Source organism: Eucalyptus grandis, chromosome 3 (genome assembly GCF_016545825.1).
Source record: "Eucalyptus grandis isolate ANBG69807.140 chromosome 3, ASM1654582v1, whole genome shotgun sequence".
In the NCBI taxonomy this organism is placed as follows: Eukaryota; Viridiplantae; Streptophyta; class Magnoliopsida; order Myrtales; family Myrtaceae; genus Eucalyptus; species Eucalyptus grandis.
Window position 1 is genome coordinate 254,901 of NC_052614.1, and position 21,733 is coordinate 276,633.

At 37.9% G+C, this 21,733-nt stretch overlaps 1 protein-coding gene and 1 pseudogene across 1 annotated transcript; one reads left to right on the top strand and one right to left on the bottom strand.

Moving 5' to 3' along the window:
• Positions 1 to 308: 308 nt before the first annotated feature.
• LOC120291558 lies at positions 309 to 16,972 on the bottom strand (annotated as a pseudogene).
• A 625-nt stretch (positions 16,973 to 17,597) lies between these two features.
• Positions 17,598 to 19,692, top strand: LOC120291290 (glycosyltransferase BC10-like). The gene is made up of 7 exons (XM_039308462.1): positions 17,598 to 17,602; positions 17,648 to 17,704; positions 17,789 to 17,879; positions 17,991 to 18,071; positions 18,401 to 18,490; positions 18,926 to 18,964; positions 19,558 to 19,692. The coding sequence occupies exons 1-7, from the start codon at positions 17,598 to 17,600 to the stop codon at positions 19,690 to 19,692; spliced, it is 498 nt and encodes a 165-aa protein (XP_039164396.1).
• Positions 19,693 to 21,733: the final 2,041 nt, after the last annotated feature.

A 21,733-nucleotide genomic window follows, 5' to 3' on the forward strand; every position in this document is an offset into this window, starting at 1 on the left:
TACTGCGAGATATAACCCCTAGGCTTTAGCATTTGTAACTCATAACCCTTGGCCTCTTGATTTTCCTCTAGTTGCAACGAACGTAATTCTAATGGGTCGTCTATAAATCGGTTTAGCTTTAGATAGCGAGATCTCTATCTGGTCCCTAAATGGAAGAAACCCATAGGTGGGGGCCTTTAGAGAGAAAAGTGAAACGCTTTCTGAACAACCCGTCCTCCCCTATGAAAAGCATGACAACTTGAGCTTCTTAGTCGACAGGCCTTTGTCAAACTGCAAACACATTAGCAACCTTCATTTCAGTTGAACTTTTAATCCAATTCTTGCATTCACATAGAGTGATACCAGCGAAACAAACAGGAAACGAATTCTGTATGAAAAAAAAAGTACACCCAAACTCATGTACAATCTGCACAAAGCATTGATTCAGTGAAAACTACCCAAATACATCCGAAAAATCTGAAAATGGGTAGTGATCCATGGTTTGCCAGAACTACCATCTAGAAGTGTACTATCAACCTATCGTGTCGTCCTGTGAACTAGACACACCCCGTCCCAGCTCATTCAAGATTCACCCAGTTGACCTGCTGGAGGAAAAGGAAAATTAGCTGCAGGGCAACAGAAATTCTGGGTACTTAGTGTGCACAGAAAGCAGCAAAGAACTCTTACCTCCATGATTTCGTCATCAATGACAGAATATTCTTGCAAGATACACCTGAATCGGAGTTCTGGGGACGGGTAGTAACTTTCCAACAACAGCCAGAGGCCAACTGTTTTCAAAGACGAGAGAACCATAAAGGAAAGACCATTAACAAAGAGTTGACGAATTCGATAAAAAGCAAGTGGTGACTGGTGTTACTGCTCTTTTCATAATGTTTTATTACACAATGCACCAACAAAATTTCAAATAAAATAAACGGTCATAAGAATTAGAATGTTATAAGAAACTCTCCAGTCACCATCGATATCACGAGAGGTAACAAGTTACGGACCTGATAAAAGCAATGATAATGGATATGATCCAATGCTTCCAATTAAGTCTCACTGTTGAAGTGAACTTCCCGAGAAACTCTACGATAATGACCTGAAGAGAAGGCAAGATAAAGGATCATTACAAATTTTTAAATGATATCTTGACTCAATCAAGAAAAATGCTGGAAGGTTCTCACCTGAAGTACAAGAGTCAGACCTACTATCCCCATGAAGAGACGATTCTTCGTGATTCCCTTGAACACATTAAACTCATCTGGTTTCCGGGCATTAAATTCATTGAATATCTGAAGATCCAACATTCACATGCTTGTCAAAATTATGGGATGAAAGAAGAAAATGAGAGAATTCTGAATCTTCTTGGTAATAGCATCATGAATACAGGCAAGCCTAGATAGAAATGAAAATCCATTGTCAATGGGCCCCTCAAGCTGATGCCCAGACGACATGAATCAGAATCAGCGCAGCATTTTGCATTAACCAGTTATGGTATCCACCATTAAATAGCCAACGAAACAATAAACAAGCGAATTCAGGTTCCATGTGATAAACAGGCTTTCCAAGTGCTCTCCCTCCAGAATTTGTAGCTCTGGAGTGGTTGGCTTCCATATATAGGCAGAAAATGTGCTAGTTGGCACACTGCAGGGATCTCTCTCTCTCTCTCTCTCACACACACACTAAGTAGTAGTTTTCCTCAAACTATAAGAATGCCATAAAGAAACCCACTTGCAAGCAATTATAAATCAATTTCTTTCCTTGCCCAATAAAATAGATTCAATGTTGAAGTACAGTTCGCAGATCATTTGATCTTCTCAGCTGATGAAATAATTCCATTGCCAAATGTCCTAACTAGAGATCCAACCCATTCAATTCCAATAGAAGAAAACGCATAAGTAACTCTAGCAGCCCAGAACCATCAATCGTTCTGTCTTCTATGACTGTAAGGCACCAAACTTACTTGGCAAAAGACGAAAGCGTTGAAGATCAGTGTATTCTTCACTTTGATAGCATGATCCCTGGTATCATGCCCTAAATTCAGTAAGCTTCTACCTCGGAAATTGAGGAAAAGCACGACACTCACTTGATAGGCAGCCTAAAGATCCAAACTCTACATTGTCAGGAGCAAAAAGCCAGCAGAAACTCTTTTGAAATAAATGCGTTAGTGGCCATACCTGTATCAATAAATTCCTCCACATGATATTTGTAATAAGAGGTTCTCTGCAATTGAGAAATCGCCCACTCAGTGCACAGTCAAAGAGTAAGGATAAACAGCAGGTTCCAACAAGTGAAGAAATTGCAACACAGATTTAAAGAAACAGAGATTAAAAGAAAAAAAAATACGATCTCCAAGCTTGGGACCGAAATTCTTCAACTATATTGCACCCAATAACAACCACTTCCTCTTACCTCCTACCGACGGGATGCCTATGCATAAGGTGGTCAGTTGGAGGCTCAGTGGCCAGTGCTAATGCCCCAAGGGTGTCAATGATAAGATTAACCCAGAGAAGCTGCAAGCAAAGAGAAAAACTCAGAACTAGAAAAAGGAAATATCATGTGGAGGTCTGCACCGCAGGGAGGGAGGGAGGGAGGGAGGGAGGGAGGGAGAGGGAGAGAGAGTACCTGCACTGCATTCAGTGGAATGTCACCTGAGGAAACAGCAGCAACAACGTTTATGATAAGAGCTGCAACGTTAACTGTAAGCTGAAACTGGATAAATTTTTGAATATTTGCGTACACAGATCTTCCCCACCTGACGACCTATCAGAAAGATTTACATATCAGAAAGATTTCCAAATGTGCAGGCGAAATTCAAGTATTGACTTGTTTGAGGAATGTACAACAGGTACCAAGTCAAGTAAAGTTGCACAATAAAAATCTAAATCCAGTCAAATAAGTACATATATTTACAGAGAGAAAACTCTCCAGGTAACTAATGTACTCAGCTACCCTACAACTTGACTGCCATCAGTTAGACTTCTCTTCAGAAAAGTTCAATAAAACAATCAACTCTGTCATGAACATGCTGAATTCCTCGTTTAATTAGAATCGGGCAGAATACCATGAAAGACCAGCATCGATTTACTAACCTTAACAACAGAAGCGAAATTATCATCCAAAATTATGATGTCCGAACTCTCTTTCGCAACTTCTGTCCCTTGAATACCCATTGCTAGGCCAATATCTGCCTTAACTCCAAGATCAAATAGACATCCAAGCAACAAAATTATTGGATGAAAAGAGTTCAAAGTCAATGCACAACATAAGTGCATTGGTCTATGCAGACCAAAGAAATAAGTGCTCAAGAGCCATTCATGACTACAAAAATTTTCTAAAAGTATTGCAAGCTAAGATCCAGCATTTTTTAATAACTTGCAATCTTACCACCTCATAATAGATGCAAGAACAAGCAAACTTCCAGACTCGGAGTGAGTTCAAGACCACAACCAAATTTACCAACAGACTGCACAGCAAGATACTATGAGACATCTAGGGACTTGAAGACTATAAACCAGTTATGTAAAAAGATTTCAATGCATCTTGGTCTGGTGTATCTGCTGAATCTTTGAGATGCTAGAATGACAAATGTCATGAATCAATGAAAAAGGCAATGACATCAGTGGGACATCAAAGGAATCCCGAGAAAAATGGTGTGTCAACCTCGTGTAGAGCAGGAGCATCATTAGTGCCATCCCCAGTTACAGCAACAACGTGTCCTCGCCTTCTCAACGCTTGAACAAGCAGAAGTTTGTCATTAGGAGAAAATCTTCCCATAACCTGTTGCAAAAACAGAAAAAAATATTAGCATACATTCAAATAGAAGACATGATTGATTACACAAAAAAGAAGCAACGTCATACTGATATCTTCTCGGCAGCTTCTTCTCTTTCCACGTCAGTTAAGGAACGAAAAGCTTTTCCTTCAATAAGGTTTGGCGGAGTAGCATCTGCTTCTGGATCTAGTATCCCACATTCCAAAGCAATTGCTTTGGCAGTTTGGAGATTGTCACCAGTAACCATTCGTACCTATCACCCAATAAGATGCATTACACACTGAGGTCACATCTAGATAAGTACCTATCCTCAATCTGTCGTGCTGCAGAAAATTACTATTTGAAATCCAGCATCAATGATTACCATCCTAAGAAAGAAATGTTTGAAGCACCCTACAGTGAAATGAATAAATGACAATGTACTTTGATAAACAGAATCTCAATGTCTTAGCCTTCAGAATAACCTCATTATACAAGGTTAAATTATGCTCGACCATTTTCCAATGAAAAGCATCAAAACAACATAAACATCCAATACGACCACCTAAAGGGATGCAAATGACGAGAAATTCGAATTTTGAGTTGCAGAAATAATAATAAGAGGGAGAAAAAAAGAAGAAGGAAGCAGAACAGAGGAAGGATCATTTCCCCAAATTACCAATCCAAAAAATATTCAAAAAAACCCTTACCAAAAATAAATAAATAAATAAATAAATAAATATATATATATTCAAAAAAACAAACTTACCTTGACTCCAGCATTTTGGCATAGTTTCACTGCATCTTTCACTCCAGGACGACAAGGATCCTGCACATTATGAAAGTGTAAGAGAGTTTGTCATAGGTATTGAAAGTGAGTATAGCAAATGATTGACAACGCATCTGGGGAAATTTAAGAAAATATTTTCAGTCGTCACTTGCCAGCCACTTTTACCAAGACAGAGTTCTATGGGATTCCGGAAGATTACTATTTGGATCAACAACCCAGTGTCGATAAAATGACACAAACATTAAACTTCTCCTTAGGTCCACACGATAAGACTCTTCGAAGTCATGGAAAAGCACTGGAGTGCCCAAACAATTTAAAACATTCCTAAAGTTAATACAGAGATAGGAACAAATAAAAATCAATGTCCTTTTCAGTTAAAATTATGTGCACTGCTTGACAAGAATCATACCTTTATGCCTACAATAGCCAGTAAAATGAGCTCATCCTCAGGTAATGCCCATTTGGCTAACCGTTGTTCATCTAGAGTAATGTCTTTTATGTCATAGGGTCTATATGCAATGGCAATGCAGCGTAGACTACCAGCAGCCATATCTTCAATAGCCTTTCTAAAGTACATCTCCTGCAAAACAGGAAAAACTCATTTAAAGATCGTCCATCAATACTGTCAATGACTAGTGACAAGCAAGTAAACATGAATAAAACAATTTACCACCATACATCTTAGACTATGAGAAAGCCCATTCTCTTTCTCAGTAGATTTAAGAACTTCAACAATAAATAAAAGCATAACATGTATATAAAAGTACCAACATGAAATGTACATGCAAACCAAGGTATTCAAGAATGGTTGTGTTGGAAAGAGTAGTCTGGAGGACTCAAGATCTGCCTCCATGAAATGTAATGAGTAATGCATAAAATTTCCAAAACTAGATGGTCAAAAAAAGAGCGAGAATATGTCAAGGCAATATCACAAAGAACGTAAGTGCAATACCAGAGTGTGTGCTATGCCATCACATAAAGAACATTACAACAATAAAATGAAATTTCGTCTATTAGTATTGCAACCTACAGCAGTACTGTGAAAGATGCCGGCAAGAAAAACCATAGCAGCTATTGAATTGTTGTAGATAACAATAGTCAATTATTGCAGCAAGAGTGCAATACCAGAGAGTGTGCTATGCCATGAACATTGCAGCAATGAAATGAAATTTCGTAAAAAAGTATTGCAAACTACAATAGTACTGTGAAAGATGCCAGCAAGAAAAACCATAGCAGTTATTGAATTGCTATAGATAACAATAGTCAATTATTTCCCAAACCTTATCTTCATCCATTGATACAACTTGATCATTGGCATCCATGTACTTTGTACAAGAAGCTAAAACTATTTCAGCAGCTCCTTTCCAGTGTATGTGAGCTTCTGAGTCTGGCTGTACATGGAAGATAAAAAACAATCACTAATTATGGTTTACATTGCATCACTATACAATCGTAGCATAAATCTGCAGAACATTTAACACTGTCACAACTCAACACAGTAACTGTGTGCATTTTGATGTGCATCATAACCAAGTACTAGCCAAGAACAAAAGTTACTTCCCTTAAAACAGCAAATACTTCTGTTCTCCAGACCACCAAAGATTTAGTTAAAGAAAAACAAATAAATGGTTCATGAACCCAACAGTTAACGGCCTTTACACCACTATCATATAGAAATGATGCATGGCTTTGCCCCATAGTAATGGCTAGTAAAATCTCAGATCTGATTCTGAGATCCATCTACTGCTCGATCTAAAACTTAAGGACCAATATCCAGATCGTATCATGTTGGCATATTAGGGGGATTTGCATCCTACTTGATAAAATCAGATGATCGTAGTATCCAATCTTGTCAACTCAATATCATTTAAATTTGTTCTATTTAGTCTAGTATAGCTATAAATATAGGCTTAAGATATAATCTTTAAAAATTTAAGCTCAGGAAACCTATAATTATTTACTTTAAAATTATAAGTACTTTAAACGTTTCCAGAACTTACTAATTCAGATTCAACTACAATATAGTCCTTCAGACACCCTGAACTGGGCCATCCCTAAGTGAAACTGTTATTCGAAGTTTTATTATGCCTCATAAGTCTGAACTTCATTGTCCTTGAAACCCATTTCAAATAGTAAGCACAAAGAAAAGCACCGCACTGATACTGCCTTAAAACTAAATAAAGCTGTTCAAGGGCATACATGACAGTCTCTTCACTGTCTATGAGTTATTATTATGTAGACTATCTGCATGACTAGATCTTTTTATTCTGGCCAATCTGCATGACAAAATTCACAAAACAATATGATAACAATAAGCCAGTGTGTGCATGTACGTATTTATGTATATTGAAGCAAACATCCTCTCCGGTAGCACATTCATGATCACTGAAACCAAAGACTGAGAAGTATACCAGCTTTACAGCAACTCCACCTCGTTTTTCTCAGAATTGAAAGGGAAAACATGAATTATAGAGGATTTTGACCTAACAGCTTCAAAATCCATCCCCAGCTGCAAATGAGGCATCATGATTAGTTTAACATAATATTGCACCTGAATCAAATAGATGAACTAAAGATAGGAAAGCGATAGAAATCTTAAGCATGAACCTTGATCCCCCACTGTAAGATGGCCTTTTCAGTTGGTGAACCGGATACCTCTACATCTCCCCCAGTCTAAAGAAGTTCAAACGCAGGAAGTTATTATTGGTCACTGGTATCAAACACCCATTACTGATGCTGCAACCTCACCTCAGGCACATAAACGCTGCCATTTGAATTCTGAGCAATGCCTTCAATCAATAGAGAAATCAGAGAAGTCGATAACTGCGAGTTGCTGTCTGGAGGATCAACTTTTCTTCCACAAGCATAAGCCTCAACCACAGTCATCTGTCACAATATGGACATTTTCTTAACGTTATTAAGGGTCTCAAAGTTTCTTTCCAAAACCATAACTCCTTTGGGGTCATTCATAAACAAACTATTGACCTAAAAATAATGGTATCTATAACACCATCATATAATGTCTGCACGCAATCTTGTTTCACTGCTACAACAGCCATGTGGCTCTTAAATGATTCAAATCTACTTGCACTCAGATAAACAGCAATTTAGGAGACCTCGACACCATGCTTAGATCAGCAAAAGCAGCCCGTAACAGCACATACCTGATTTAAAGTGAAGGTTCCAGTTTTATCACTACAGATAGTTGTGGCAGAGCCCATAGTCACATGCAGAAAGCCTTCGCACCTGAAATTTTTTCAGATTGGTGATTAGGAATTTCCTTTTTTTGCCATAAAACATTCAAATGAAAGTCCCATAAGGAGGAGAAAACTATGTCCATACCAAAGCTTTGTCCGCCATCATTTTTCTCATTGAGTAAGCAAGTCTGTAAATTGCATCAAAGGTAAAAATGAGAGACAAACGAAGATTGTAATTTTCACATAAATCCATTCAAAGACCACACAGATGATTATGGAAATGATTTACCATCCAGCTAAATCAAGTTCTACAAAATTCAATGTGATGAAAGGCAACAGTAAGATGGAAAGGACAGCAACAATGTCAATGTTGTATTGAGAAGTCTGTTCATTATAGGGGACAAACTTACGTCAATGTAACAGCTAAAGGAAGCCCTTCAGGTACTGCAACTACCACAATGGTAACCTGGAAGGTTTGAAAGTTATTGAAGATCTAACTGATATTAATTTGCAAAAACTATTCCATCAGAAATGCACTTACTGCTACAGTTATTATTTTGATCACTTCATCTGATGCACTTAATGCTGCAGTGATTATTTTGATCGCTCCATCGACAGCATCACAAACACTAGTTTTCCCAGCCTTAAACTGAACGGTGCCATCTGGATTTTTCACATGGCCAATAAAAAATCTGCATAAAGCTTGAGTTTGTAAGATCTATTACAATTTCAATTTAAGGAATTAATGCAACTGCAGGAATAATCAACTGCAGTTGCGTTTTTATTTTATTTTTTTTACAACAGCAATTACCTTGCCAAAAGAACAACCAAAACAGCAACAGCTACAGACAGTCCAACAATACCAATGAAAGTAGCAACCCCATTCAAGCGAACCTAATATAAGAGCGAAGAAATCAGTATGACTAGCAAAATCCATATCTATCAAAAAAATAATATGGAAATGATAAAAACAAGTTTAAAGAAACTAACCTGCAGGGGTGTCTCTTCCCCAGTATCTTCTGATATACTAGCCATGAGCAAACCCCACTCAGTATTAATCCCCACACTCGTCACCTAAGAGGCAAAAATCAGAAATGTGAGGAAGAAGACAGCTGGAATCAAACCTTGATTTGTGATAAAGACGGACTTGAAACAGAGTAACCCCCATCTCAGGAAGCAGCAATATTGACAAACCAACATGCCGATATCACAGACAAAAGCATATACAGAACCCTGCAGCTTGAAATCCATTGAGAGACATGCAGATGGTCATGACTGGCAGAGAGAAGGGTATAAATGCATTTTCCAAGGGATGAAGCCGTTCATTCAATTCAAATTTGACCCACCTTCTCCTAATGCAGCTTCCAGAAGAGAACAAACCATGTCTTTCTAAATATTTCAGTACTTTCTTTAAATCTTCTCTTTCATCAGTAAATTGAGCCTATTTTCCACATCAAAATTTTCACCTCTCTTTTCCTTCAAGTAACAAAAAGATTACAAACAGACAGAAATTTGCTTATCAAAGAACAAGTGACTCCATTTTAATGGTCCACCCTCTATTTCAAAACAAAGAGTTGAAATTAAGGCCTTGTTTGGTAATGCTCCTTTATTTTTCCATTCTTTTGTTGCCCGGAACAGAGAAATAATAGAAGACCGTTTGATAACGTCAGCTAATTTTTATATTCTCCAGATAAGTTAGGGTTTGAATGATAATCATTCTATTTATTTATTTTTCTATTATTCTGTTCTCCAAAACAAATTTGGAATAAAAATCCATTTGGTAATACAATTTCATTTTCTATTTCTAAAACAAATTTCTACTTCAAGAATAGATTTCAACCAAAAATCATAAATTAAAACTTTCAGCTTTTCTATTTCTGGAACAAAAGTGCAAAATGAAGATTCTCTTCATCGTTCACTCTCGTCATTGCTCGCCGTCCACTTGCCCACTCGTGAAACGCCGACTGCCGGACACCCGCCGCTTGCCACCGGCCACTACCCACTCGCTCGCCTCCTACCGCCAATCACTGGTCACCAGCCCCCACTCCCAGCCGGTCGCGAGACACCACCCGTTCGCCTCCCACAGCTGATCACCAATTGCCAGACATCGGATGCTAGCCCGCCCATTAACAATTGGCCGTCAACCATCGGACGCCTTCCACCACCACTCGAGAGAGAAATTTTGTGTTGTTCAAATGAATTTTTATTTCAAGAATATTTTGTAAGGTTATCAAACGCATAATTTTTGTTTAAAAACTTGTTCGAGAAATAAAAATAGAAAAATTAATTTCTAGCCAGCAATTGATTTCGCAACAAAATGGCTATCATTCCCCTTAGTAGTTAAGGAATAGATTTTGAACAAAAATAAAAAGTAAAAAAAAGTTACTTTTTTGTTCCCAATTGACACAAGGTTCGATCTCTTGACCCCATCCGAATCCCCATTTTTTGGAATAAATAAATAAAATTAATAAAAATTCAAAAATTTAGGAAAAAATTAGAAATGATATTTTGAGTAGTTTTACCAGATTTTAATGTTAATTATAGTTTAGAATTAGTTTAGCACAAAAAAATGTGAATATTTTGATGAAAATTGGATTCAAGATTATAATCTTTTAGGACTTTATTACACAGATTTTTGAATGCCATTTTCTATTAGAGACAATGCTAGGTCACGAAAGCCTGGTGACTCCAAGCAACATTTGCCCCTTCTCAAAAAATCTATACACCTATTTATTGTAATGCCCAAAGATTTACTATCAACCTCTTCATATTGTGACTCATGCCATTTCCAACCATCCATCTTTGACTAACTATTATATTGGATTTTTTATGTCATTTTAGAATATCTTTGATCAATTAAATCATTACAAAAGTCCAATTTTATCCAAACATGAAAAGTTAAATCTCTTTATAATTAAATAAAAAATTGGGAATAGAATTGTTCTTTTTCTATTCCAAGAATAGCAATTTTGTGCAGTTATCAAATGTGTTCTACTACTAAGAACTCATCTAGGTAATAGAAATAGAAAAACTATTTCTAAACAAAGATTATTCCCGAGTACAGAAATATTACCAAATGCACCCTAAAAGAGTCATGCTCCTTTACCAAATTAACTCAAGAACTCATGACTATCAATTTTACAACCCACGTCTAGCAAAGAATGAGGTAGAGTAGCAATATGTTGCAAGAAAATTAGCCATCTCATGAAGAATGGATCTTTTCTGTGATGCGAAATAAGAGCATTGAGAAGTATGCTGAGGAAAGTAAAATAGAAGAATGGGAAAAATCTTACAAGCATAGTGCCGTGGCCATCTGCAACTTTGCAGCCAGACATTAGAAAGGGATCCTTTGCATCCTTGTGAACCTGATCAAAACATTAAAATGAAATAAGAAAGACCAGCTTGTGAAGAGATTCATTGCACAGTGAGAGAATAATCTCCACGACACATTATAATTTTGCTCTCTCCAGTCATGCTAGATTCGTCAATTGCCAGGGAGTGACCAGAAATCAGGACTCCATCCGCAGGAACCTGGAGAGAAAAGTAAACATCACGTATAAGAACATATCCAGTGAACACAAGGGCAGCGTACCAAATCCAGAACTGGTTTAAGTTACTTGCCTGATCACCAATGTTAACGGGGACAACATCACCAACTACGAGATCATATATTGAAACTTCCACTCTTCTGCCACCTCTGACAACCTACAAACATGCAACAACTTCATCCATATGCATACAGGAAAGAGAAGTGTAAGACATACATCTCATAAAAATTACCCACCTCCACGTGTATATTTCTTTTCTCCTCATTTAAGTTTTGAAACTGCAGAGACTGTCTGTAATCACTTATTGCTGCAGACGAGAATCCAACCCCAATTAGGAGACTAATGCATCTCACGGCAGTCAACAGCATCCAAAGTGGAAAAACTATTATTTACTGCAAATCAACACACCAATTGCTTTCCCTTATTGAATTATTCTGCAACCTTATCAGAAGAAACTAAGACATGCAGCAATACAACATGTCTCCTGGGCACAAAAATCATGATCTGATCAATCAGAAGGAAATATTCAGCATGTTAACATGCTCCTGAGTATGTAAGTTATCATCTGACCAATCAGCAAAAACATTTCCCGGTCACCATGACGGAGTAGCTAAGATTATCAAATTGAATATGCACCGGAATAAAATATTTAAAATCTTAAAGCATGCGTCAACAAAATTCCAATGCAAATGGGTCTTGTAATCAAACTGAATCCTACCTGTGACAACAATGACGAAAAAAAAAAAAAAACAGCAAAAGGCAATGCTCCCACCATCATACCATCCTTCCTTAATGCCCTAAAAGAAGCACACCCAAATAGAATGCATGATCAATCTTTAAATAAGAAGTGATCAAAAGACTCATGATATCATGCAACCAAAAAAAAATATATATATGCTTAAAAAAAGGAATTCACATGACAGATGAGACATACGCACCGCTTGTTAGATAGGAGATACATGCGTTCACTTGTATTGATAAAAAATAATTAAATGATTAATCTTAAAAGCGATAAGCTAGATAGGAACTTATTTTGTCCTTATGCCAATGCATCTTATGGTGGCATGCACAGGAAAGTAATCCGGGTAAAGACCATTATATGCACCAAGCAATGTTTCTCTCTTTTTCTTTTTTCTTTTTTATGTTAGTTATGTCAGCTTGGGCAAGGAATGAGAACATATAAAAATACCAATCAAGATAAAGCAACTAGAAAGAAACTAAGGCAAATCATAATCGCATCACTGTCACTCATATGTGAGCAGGCCAGTCCCACCTCCGACTTTATTCCAAGCACCAAAGAAGCCACTGCAGCTATAATCAGTATGATCAAAGTAAGATCTTGACAGGTCTCCCAAAGGAACATCTGCATGATACAAAAGACAAAAGATGAAGTACTGATGAGAATACTAATAAATAGATGAAAAAAGTAGCTAGTCTAAACTCTTAATCAACAAACAAAACCTACGTGTCCAAACTGAAAAAAGAAAAGAGAATACAAAATGCATGAGGGTAATGCCAAAGAGATTACCCAAAAAGTCTTTCCTTTTTTCCGAGGATATGTATTTGATCCATATGTGTTCTTTCGAGCCAAAGAATCAGCATCATCTCCATGAATACCCTTCTCCAAATTTGTCTTCAACAAGTCTGCTAGTCCTTTAACCTAATCATTCAATTGCCAGATTAAATCACAGAAAAGAAAAAGAACTCCCAAATCACTTCCTTTTTCTCCATTTTTTAGATGTTCAAACAATTTTAACTATCCTCACTAGAAAAAAGGAGACTAAGTTATTTGCTGTTTTTCTAGGACCGCCCTTGGCTGCAGTACTGCAAAATACATTAGTTCTGGGAAAAGCACATTTTTCTCAATAGAAAGGGATAGAACGAACAGATAGCAGTTGTCGGGATGCAACACATATAACTTAAAATTCCAAGGCAAGCCGCCACTTTTTTCGCAACATAAAGCAATAAGTATTCTCTCTTGGTATAATTACCCCTCCATACTCCCCCAGAGTAGAAACGTCACGGTCTCTGGTCATCACAGAAAGTTGCTCTTGACCAATCCCAAAATCACCACTTGGGACGGGCATTTTTGAGATTCCTGGGAAAAAAAAAGGAAGGAAAAGAAGAGCTTATTTAAGATTTTCCAGCTGCATTGTGTGATCATGCCAAACAAGCAAACTACACGTACACAAACATTTTCACGTCAAAATTTATTTCGCACAAAGACATAGTACAACTCATTAAGACATAAGGCATCAATAGAAGATGAGAAATTTATAAAACAAAAAGAAACGTCAACAAACTAGCACACCAGCAATACTGAAAAGAAACAGTGAAGGAGGAGCTGGAAACCACTGCAAGGAACGGAAATTTCAATGTCCCATTTATGGCTAAATTGTAGGAGATCTGCAATATAAAACTACTCCCGCACATTAGTAAATATGGATTATTTAACTCCCCATTTTGACATGCATAGCATGAGCATGGTGCCGGTTCAATAGCATATTTATGTCAGCAAAGAGAAATACACCCAGGAAGTATCAAAGCTTGCGCCTAGTGCCAATTAAGCACGAGAAGGAGAAATAACTACCATTAGCTTGTTGGCCTTGTGCTTTGAAAAGCTGTGCAGCCTGATGCAATGAAAAAGTTCAGTTAGATGTCAAAGGTATATATAAGAAGTCCCCCTAAAAGATTGAAACTTGATATAGTCTACTTACGCGCATGGCCTGGGCATGAGCTCTAATTTTCTGCAGTGTTTTCTTCACTTGTTCTTCCTTCTTCAAGTCAAGGGTGTATCTAAATCGACGAGAGGCGTTCAACACAAGTGCAGCTTGCTACAAGCATACATAATTAGGCAAATAAGGATTAAAAAATTCACAACAATCCAAATAATTTATCAACTACAGAAGCAATCCAACGTCATCCGACTTCTATTTCACGATTTAGTCCAAAATAATATAGAAAGATGTCCCTGGGAAAGGAAATAAAGTATAAAAAGCTTGTAAATCAGAACGGTATTGTGGCAATAGAAGTTTAACGGAGATCAGTTAAATATGAGCCATCACATATAATGATACCCTCTTTTCAAGTATATGATGTGGAAAAGCATCCATATATGAATTGGAAAATCAATTTGGATAATATTATTTAAAAACCAAAAAGAGAAACACCCAAAAAAAAAAGTGGTAATAAACAGCAAGCCATGAAGAAGAGATACCTTGTAACATAAAGAGTTTCTAAGTTTTGAGGTGTCTAGACTACCTTTTACATTTGTAAATCTACACAATTCACATTTGCCTTTTATTTAATCCGTAATATCACATGATATTCCATAACTGGAAGAAAATTCATAGGTAGACGTCAGAAGTTGTTGATAAGCGCAAGCAGACAGGCTCTACATATCACAACTCACATGCACACAATCCCTAGAAGCGAAGTCACTTTCATAAGCATCTTAATAAGGAAAATCCAAACATATATTTAACACTCTTCTAGTCAAGAATCTAACAATGAAAGCTTGCTCCAAGTATAATTTTAAGAAATTCAAACAAAGTAGATCCCAATGGACTCTAGTGCTGATTAGATTAATCAAACTTGGCGAAAATATCCTAAATAATTACCATCTTCAAGTCCCTATAGAACACTAATCATTTTCCATAGACGTTTCTAACCTTAATCTAGAATCATGCTCCAGGTTTACGAAAAAGGAAGTCAAACAGGCTGTATTGCAATAGACCACCGATACTCATAACAATATCATAATCCAACTTGGGGATATATCATGGGGTAGCTATGATCTTGCAATGTCCAACAGGGCCTTGATTGTGTCATAGACCACTGACAAAATATTTTCAACAAAATTTTGCAATCATGTCAATATCTTGAGACTCATGCCTTGTATGATCCGATGGTTAGCTTACTCTTCTCCAAATGGAGGAAATTAGACCTTGAATTGTCAACCTTTAAACAATTAAATTCACCCAGTTCATCCTCATCATGACAAATTATGTGGAACTTCAACAAAAATGGAGTAATACAACAATCAATGTCGTTCCTCAACAATATTTCCTTTCTTTGAGGAAACTCTCCCATAGATGTTTCCAATCCGTTCCTTCAACTTGTCCAATAGCACACAAACATTCTCCTTAAAATTGCATTCATATTCCTAGACACATTCATTGGTTCATTCTTTGCCTCCTGCGTCACATCTTCATTGAACATTGATCTGCCACATGACTTTATTTAATATATCAGAAGTACGCACCAGTCAAGCTCTTTGTCTAGCTTGAATAGTCGAGCGTCTTGAGACTCCGCTCACCTCCAAACACATCACACAGTCCAAGTCATCTATACTCAGGCATATCTTTCTCGTTACTTCGTAACACCTCTACCTCTACATCTTTGCATTGATAAGGAGAGGAAGAGTGATTGTGTTAGTCGACTGCCGTCTATGACCTCACCAACTTTTGTTTACGGGTGCACTGAAAATCCACCCATCCTTCCAAGATAGGTTCAACTCCTCATTGGTTTCATAAGGAAGAGAAAGAACAGACGCACCTAGGATCCTTCTCATCGATCTCCCACTAACGTACAAAAGCAAGAATCATTTTTCCGACTTGGGAAAGCGTGAAAAGTTCACAGAATAGGGCATGGTTTTGGCTCCACAGCAATAGCTTAACCCAAGCATGGATGGTCCACCTCAAACCAACTTTACCAAAACCAAAAAATTGGGTTTGATAAGTAGGTTTCCCATTTTTGGGTTGATATTAATTGGCGTTATCTAAGACGATAATATTTGATGGAATAAATAGAACCTCGAATTCCACTGACGCAATATAGTCTACATATATAATCACATTAAATGCCTAGTCCAATCTCGGCCTTGAGCAACTGAGAAGTTTTAAGACAATTTTAAATGTTAATCGCCTTTTTTCATCTACTCACCGTCCACACCGCAGACCAGAAAGATCACAGATCATTCTCTTCGCTTTTGGGTGCGCGCGAATCCAGCGAGAACAAGAAGTCAAACATCTATACATATATAAATCAATGATGCGGCGCAGGTACTACTTCGAAAGGGAGACGGACAGATATGGACAATGAAGCGAAATGCGTTTGATTTAAACTGGATAGAAGAAATCGCAAAGAGGATTAATTAGGGCCCATCCAAATAAAATACGAAGACGAAAAGAGAGAGAGAGAGAGAGAGAGAGAGAAGGAGAAAGCGGAATAGAACGGGAATGAGAATAGAACAGAATAGATTACCCTCCAACGCCTGAGACGATCCAAGGGGACGTGCTTAGTGCTGGTGATGTCGAAAGGATCATCGGAGGGCTCGTGCGCCTTGGAGCGCCTGCCTCCGGCCTCCAAATCATTCCGGCGCCTGTAAGGCGAAGAACCTCTGGGCGGCATCTCCAGCTCGTCCATTCTGAACCGTCGCAGGAGGGACGACACCGACGGTCACCCGCTGGACTCGCTTATCTGCAAATCGCCAACCGAAAAAACACCATTCTTCAGTCTCACCACACACACTGACGGGAGAATTAAAGCCGCAAGTGAGGAGTTAGCTTGAGCGAGGGGGGCGGCAATGGTTGTTCGATTAGGTAGTTCGTCGCTCTCGGTCACCAAACCTCAACCTCAGTGAAGGCTCTCACCACTCGAACCGTGATGTAGAAGCGCTTGTTCGAGAACATTACCAGTGTCGCCAAGCGATGGGGTCTCAATTTATAACAGATGGGAAAATTTTAATTTTTTTGCCTATTACCTATCAGAGAGTAACACAAAATGTTGGTTATCAGGATCTTCAAGAGCGTTTGCCAATAACCGTCTCTCAGCATCAACCATGGAAATTTTACCCCACACCACCTGCACAGGTAAATATAACATAAATTTCATAAAATTCTTTTTATAGATAAAAGTAAACAACCACATGGCGACAAGGGGGTCCAAATCCATATAGAAAAGAACTCAGTTAAAAGACAAAGCATCGATTCATAAGATTGTGCTGGCAATGGTACTCGCATTTTGTGTGTTTTAAGAGCATTAACTCCAAAATGAACTAGTCACACAGCCACCAAATTCTTCCCCAATTATCTGTCTTTTGCATAGAACTTAGCAGATTTTGGCTTTCATGAAAAAAACTTGAACTCCACAAAAATAAGTTGCACATATCGAAACAAGTTTCTGCATCAACAGAATATTATGCTTCAGCCATAAGCAGAGATAGAGTATGAAGATGAATAGACATATTTTACTGGTTTACTGCAAAGTGCAAACCTCTAAAATGGAAAAATAGTGCAGTCAGGTTCAAGTTATAATGAAAAAAAATGAGGTAGTTTGCTTCTAAGTTCTGATTTCTAATCTTGTGGTGTTGCAGCTGTGTGCCTTTGCATACTTTTTATCTCATGCACACAAATATCAGCTACGTTGATTGGTAAGCACATATTGTTTTTTGTATTGTATTACTCTTCTTACTTATTTTCTTACTTATTCAAACTGTTTTCTATTTCCAATGTAGCTTCTTGGATCCAGGTCGATATGGGAATGGCAGATACTCAAAACAGATGTTACCTGAAGTCAAGAAGATAAATTTCCGGAAAGGTGCCCAGGTATATCTTGCAAAAAGTTTAAATTTGGATACTTTAAATTTTGCATGTTGGCTTCTGAATTCAAGAGTTTTTCTGACGCGTATTTCCAATTAATTGCTGAGTTCTCTGCAGTGGTTCACAATGAAGCGGCAGCATGCTTTAATTCTTGTGGCGGACAGTCTATATTACTCGAAATTCAGGGACCATTCTCAGGTGAATGCAAAGTTGCTTTGTATCCTATTGCGTATCATCTTGTTATTATAGGGTTTGTGGATCATAGTTTATGCCCCTATTGCAAACATCGCCTGCATGTATCCCATTACGATATTTTGCTTTCAAATAATGTTGTTTCGGATTTGTTCATTCATCATTTTTTCATTCTGGACATTTGCTGACCAAAATTCTCTGGACAGTTGATTTGTCAGTTCATCGCATCATTTTTGTTTTTTTCCAGTCACTTTTATGATATCTATTGTTGGAGCCATGATTCTTGGGCATTTTGTGATATGGCAAGATGTTAAAGATATTCTTTACACCTACAGCCAGGTTTGGATGGTAAAGGCTGCATTGCTGATGAACACTACATTCCAACCTTTCTCAATGTCAGCATCCTCATCTGTGTTACAACTTCAGTTTGTGATGTCATCTGACTAATCTCTAACTCGACAAGTTTCTTCCTACATGTGTTCTTAGATGGTGGATCTGGTGGAATCTCAACATGGTCGGTGACACATGTTGATTGGTCTGAGAGAAGAGCGCACCCCAAATCCTACAGGGCTCAAGACGTCACGTATGATTTTCTGAAAAATATTACGGTATGCATGACAGTTCGCCATTGTCTGTACTTTTTACAGAGACAAGATGGGATGTGGGGTTCCTTACTCAGTTTTACTATCATCCGACTCCAGAAAGATTAAAGAAAAAAAAAAACTATCACTCTTTGAAGTAGGAAACTGCAAATTTGTAACTTTACTTGTTTTGTATGGAACATAGTGATAATCTATGTAGGTTACTGTTCCCATATTTCTGTTGTGAGTTTGACTGTGCTTATTTTGTCATTTGTGCAGTCAATTGATGTGAGCATACATGAAACGAGTGACAATAAGGTATGTGTTGGTGTTTTGCGGAAGCGTGTGTGTGCAAGTGTGTATCTGTGAAATATGGGCTACAAAGGCAAGGGTGTATGGGTTAAAAAGCAGAATTTTTATTATGAAAGTAAGTATTACAAAGGAAGGAGTGGCTATGGTTTTTACTACAACTTAAAACACACACACACAACCCCTATTTATAGGCATGTCACCGCCATACTCCACCGACATTGAGGACTTCTAGGTGCTTCTCCATTTTTCTGTATTATTCTAGTCTTTGCAACTCCCAGCCACTTTTGTTGACTTTTCAACCAATTTCCAGCTGGCTTTCTTCCTTCATACGTAGAGTAGTCTAGGGAGTTCTAGATTTTTCACAAAATGGATCATATTTTAACACTCCTCCTTGATCCATTTTTGTGATACTCCAAGCATGCTTCTGAATGTCTCGAATTTTGCTGTTGGTAGTGCTTTAGTGAATATGTCCGCAATTTGGTTTTCAGTCTTGCAATACTTCAGCTCGATTTCTCCTTTATTTTGTGCCTCTCGTATGAAGTGATATTTAATGTCTATATGTTTGGTTCTTTCATGGAATACTGGATTTTTTGATATAGCGATTGCGGACTTATTGTCGCAAAGTATCGGAGTTGCTTCCATTTGTGCTTCTCCAATGTCTTCTAGAATTCTTCGTAGCCATATTGCTTGACTGGCGGTCATTGCAGCTACGATATATTCAGCTTCTGCAGTAGATTGTGCCACCGAGTCTTGTTTTTTGGATGCCCATGAGAATATTCCAGAACCCAGTGTGAATGCATAGCCAGTTGTACTTTTCCTATCAGCTGAACCAGCCCAGTCGCTATCAGTGTAGCCAATGAGCTTGGCATTTGTACTTGGCTGATACCAAATGCCGTAATCTATAGTTCCTCGTAAATATCTAAGAATTCTCTTGGCTGCTCCAAAATGAATTTGACTTGGGTTCTGCATAAACCGTGATAGTAAACTTGTCGCGTACATAATATCTGGTCGTGTAGCAGTGAGATATAGTACTCCCAATTAAACTTCTATAGAGGGAGGCATCGGCTTTTTCTACTCCATCTTCCTTCAATAGTTTTTCATTTGTCATGAGCGGGGTTGAAACTACTTTGCAATAGTTCATCTTGAATTTCTTTAGGAGATTTTCGGTATATTTCTTTTGTGAGATGAAAATTCCTTCATCTTGATTGACTTCAATACCGAGGAAATAGTTCATCAAGCCCAAGTCCGTCATTTCAAATGTCTTCATCATTTCTTCTTTAAATTCTCGGATCATTATCTCATTGTTTCCTGTATATATAAGATCATCTATATATAGAGAGACAATGAGAGTGTTGGACTTACCTTGGGTCTTGATGTAGAGTGTCGGCCCAATCATACTCCTCCTGAATCCTTGCTTGATGAAGTGCTCATCAATTCTACTATACCACGCACGTGGTGCTTGTTTTAACCCGTATAAGGCCTTCTTAAGCTTTAAGACTTTTTCTTCATTGCCTTTAACAATAAAGCCTTCTGGTTGAGCTACATAAATTTCTTCTTGAAGATATCCATTTAGAAATGCTGATTTTACATCTAGTTGATAAATCTTCCATTTTTTTTGTGCCGCTAAGGCTATAAGTGCTCGAATAGTATCAAGGCGAGCAACAGGAGCGAAAGTTTCAGTATAGTCAATACCTGGTTGTTGCAGGTATCCTTTTGCCACAAGCCTTGCTTTATGCTTCTGGATTGATCCATCCGCATTGAGCTTTGTCTTGTAGACCCACTTGACGCCAATAATCTCTCTGTCTTCTGGTCGATCAACAAGCTCCCAGGTTTCATTTTTCTGGATCGTCTTGATTTCTTCTTCCATGGCTTTTATCCAAACTTCATCTTTGGATGCTTGTTCATAGTTTTATGGTTCCAAAATAGCAAAGTTGCATGTGTCATAAATTCTTCTAAGGGCTTTTACCCTTAGTACTGGAGACTCTGGAGTAGATTCTTCTTGCGTTACCCTTGGAGAGCTTGGTGGAGTTACGTCGTGAGTGGTGGAATCCGATACTTCTCCTTCTTCTTGTGACGTTAACTCATCTTGAGCAGGTGGTGTGTCTGGCAAGGTGATGTACTTCTTCTCGATCTTTTCGTCTTCCCAATTCCAGGCAGCATTTTCGTCAAACTCAACGTCTCGACTAATCACAAGTTTTTTAGTTCTTAGGTTGTAAATCCGATAGCCTTTTGATTGGTCACTTTGTAGCCAAGGAATATTCATTTTCTGTCTTTTCATCTAGCTTACTCCTTTTTTGAGCAGGGATGTGGACGTAGCAAATGCATCCAAACACTTTGAGATGCTTTACTGAAGGCTTCCGTCCACTCCATGCTTCAACTGGAGTTTTATTTTGAACTGCTTTAGTTGGACACCTATTTAATAGGTATACAGCAGTATAAACTGCTTCTGCCCAGAAAGTGTTGGGAAGGCCTTTCTCTTTTAACATAGACCTTGCCATCTCCATGACGGTTCTATTTTTTCTTTCAGCTACTCCATTTTGTTCTGGGGCGTAGCCAACAGTTAGTTGATGATGGACTCCTTCATCTTCACAAAATTTATTAAACTCCTTTGAATTGTATTCTGTGCCTCTGTCACTCCTTAGGACTTTGATTCTTTGGCCACTTTGATTCTCTACGTGGTTCTTGAATTTTTAAAGATAGAGAAAACCTCAGATCTTTCTCGAAGAAAGTATACCCACGTCATTCTTGTATAATCGTCAATAAATAAGATAAAAT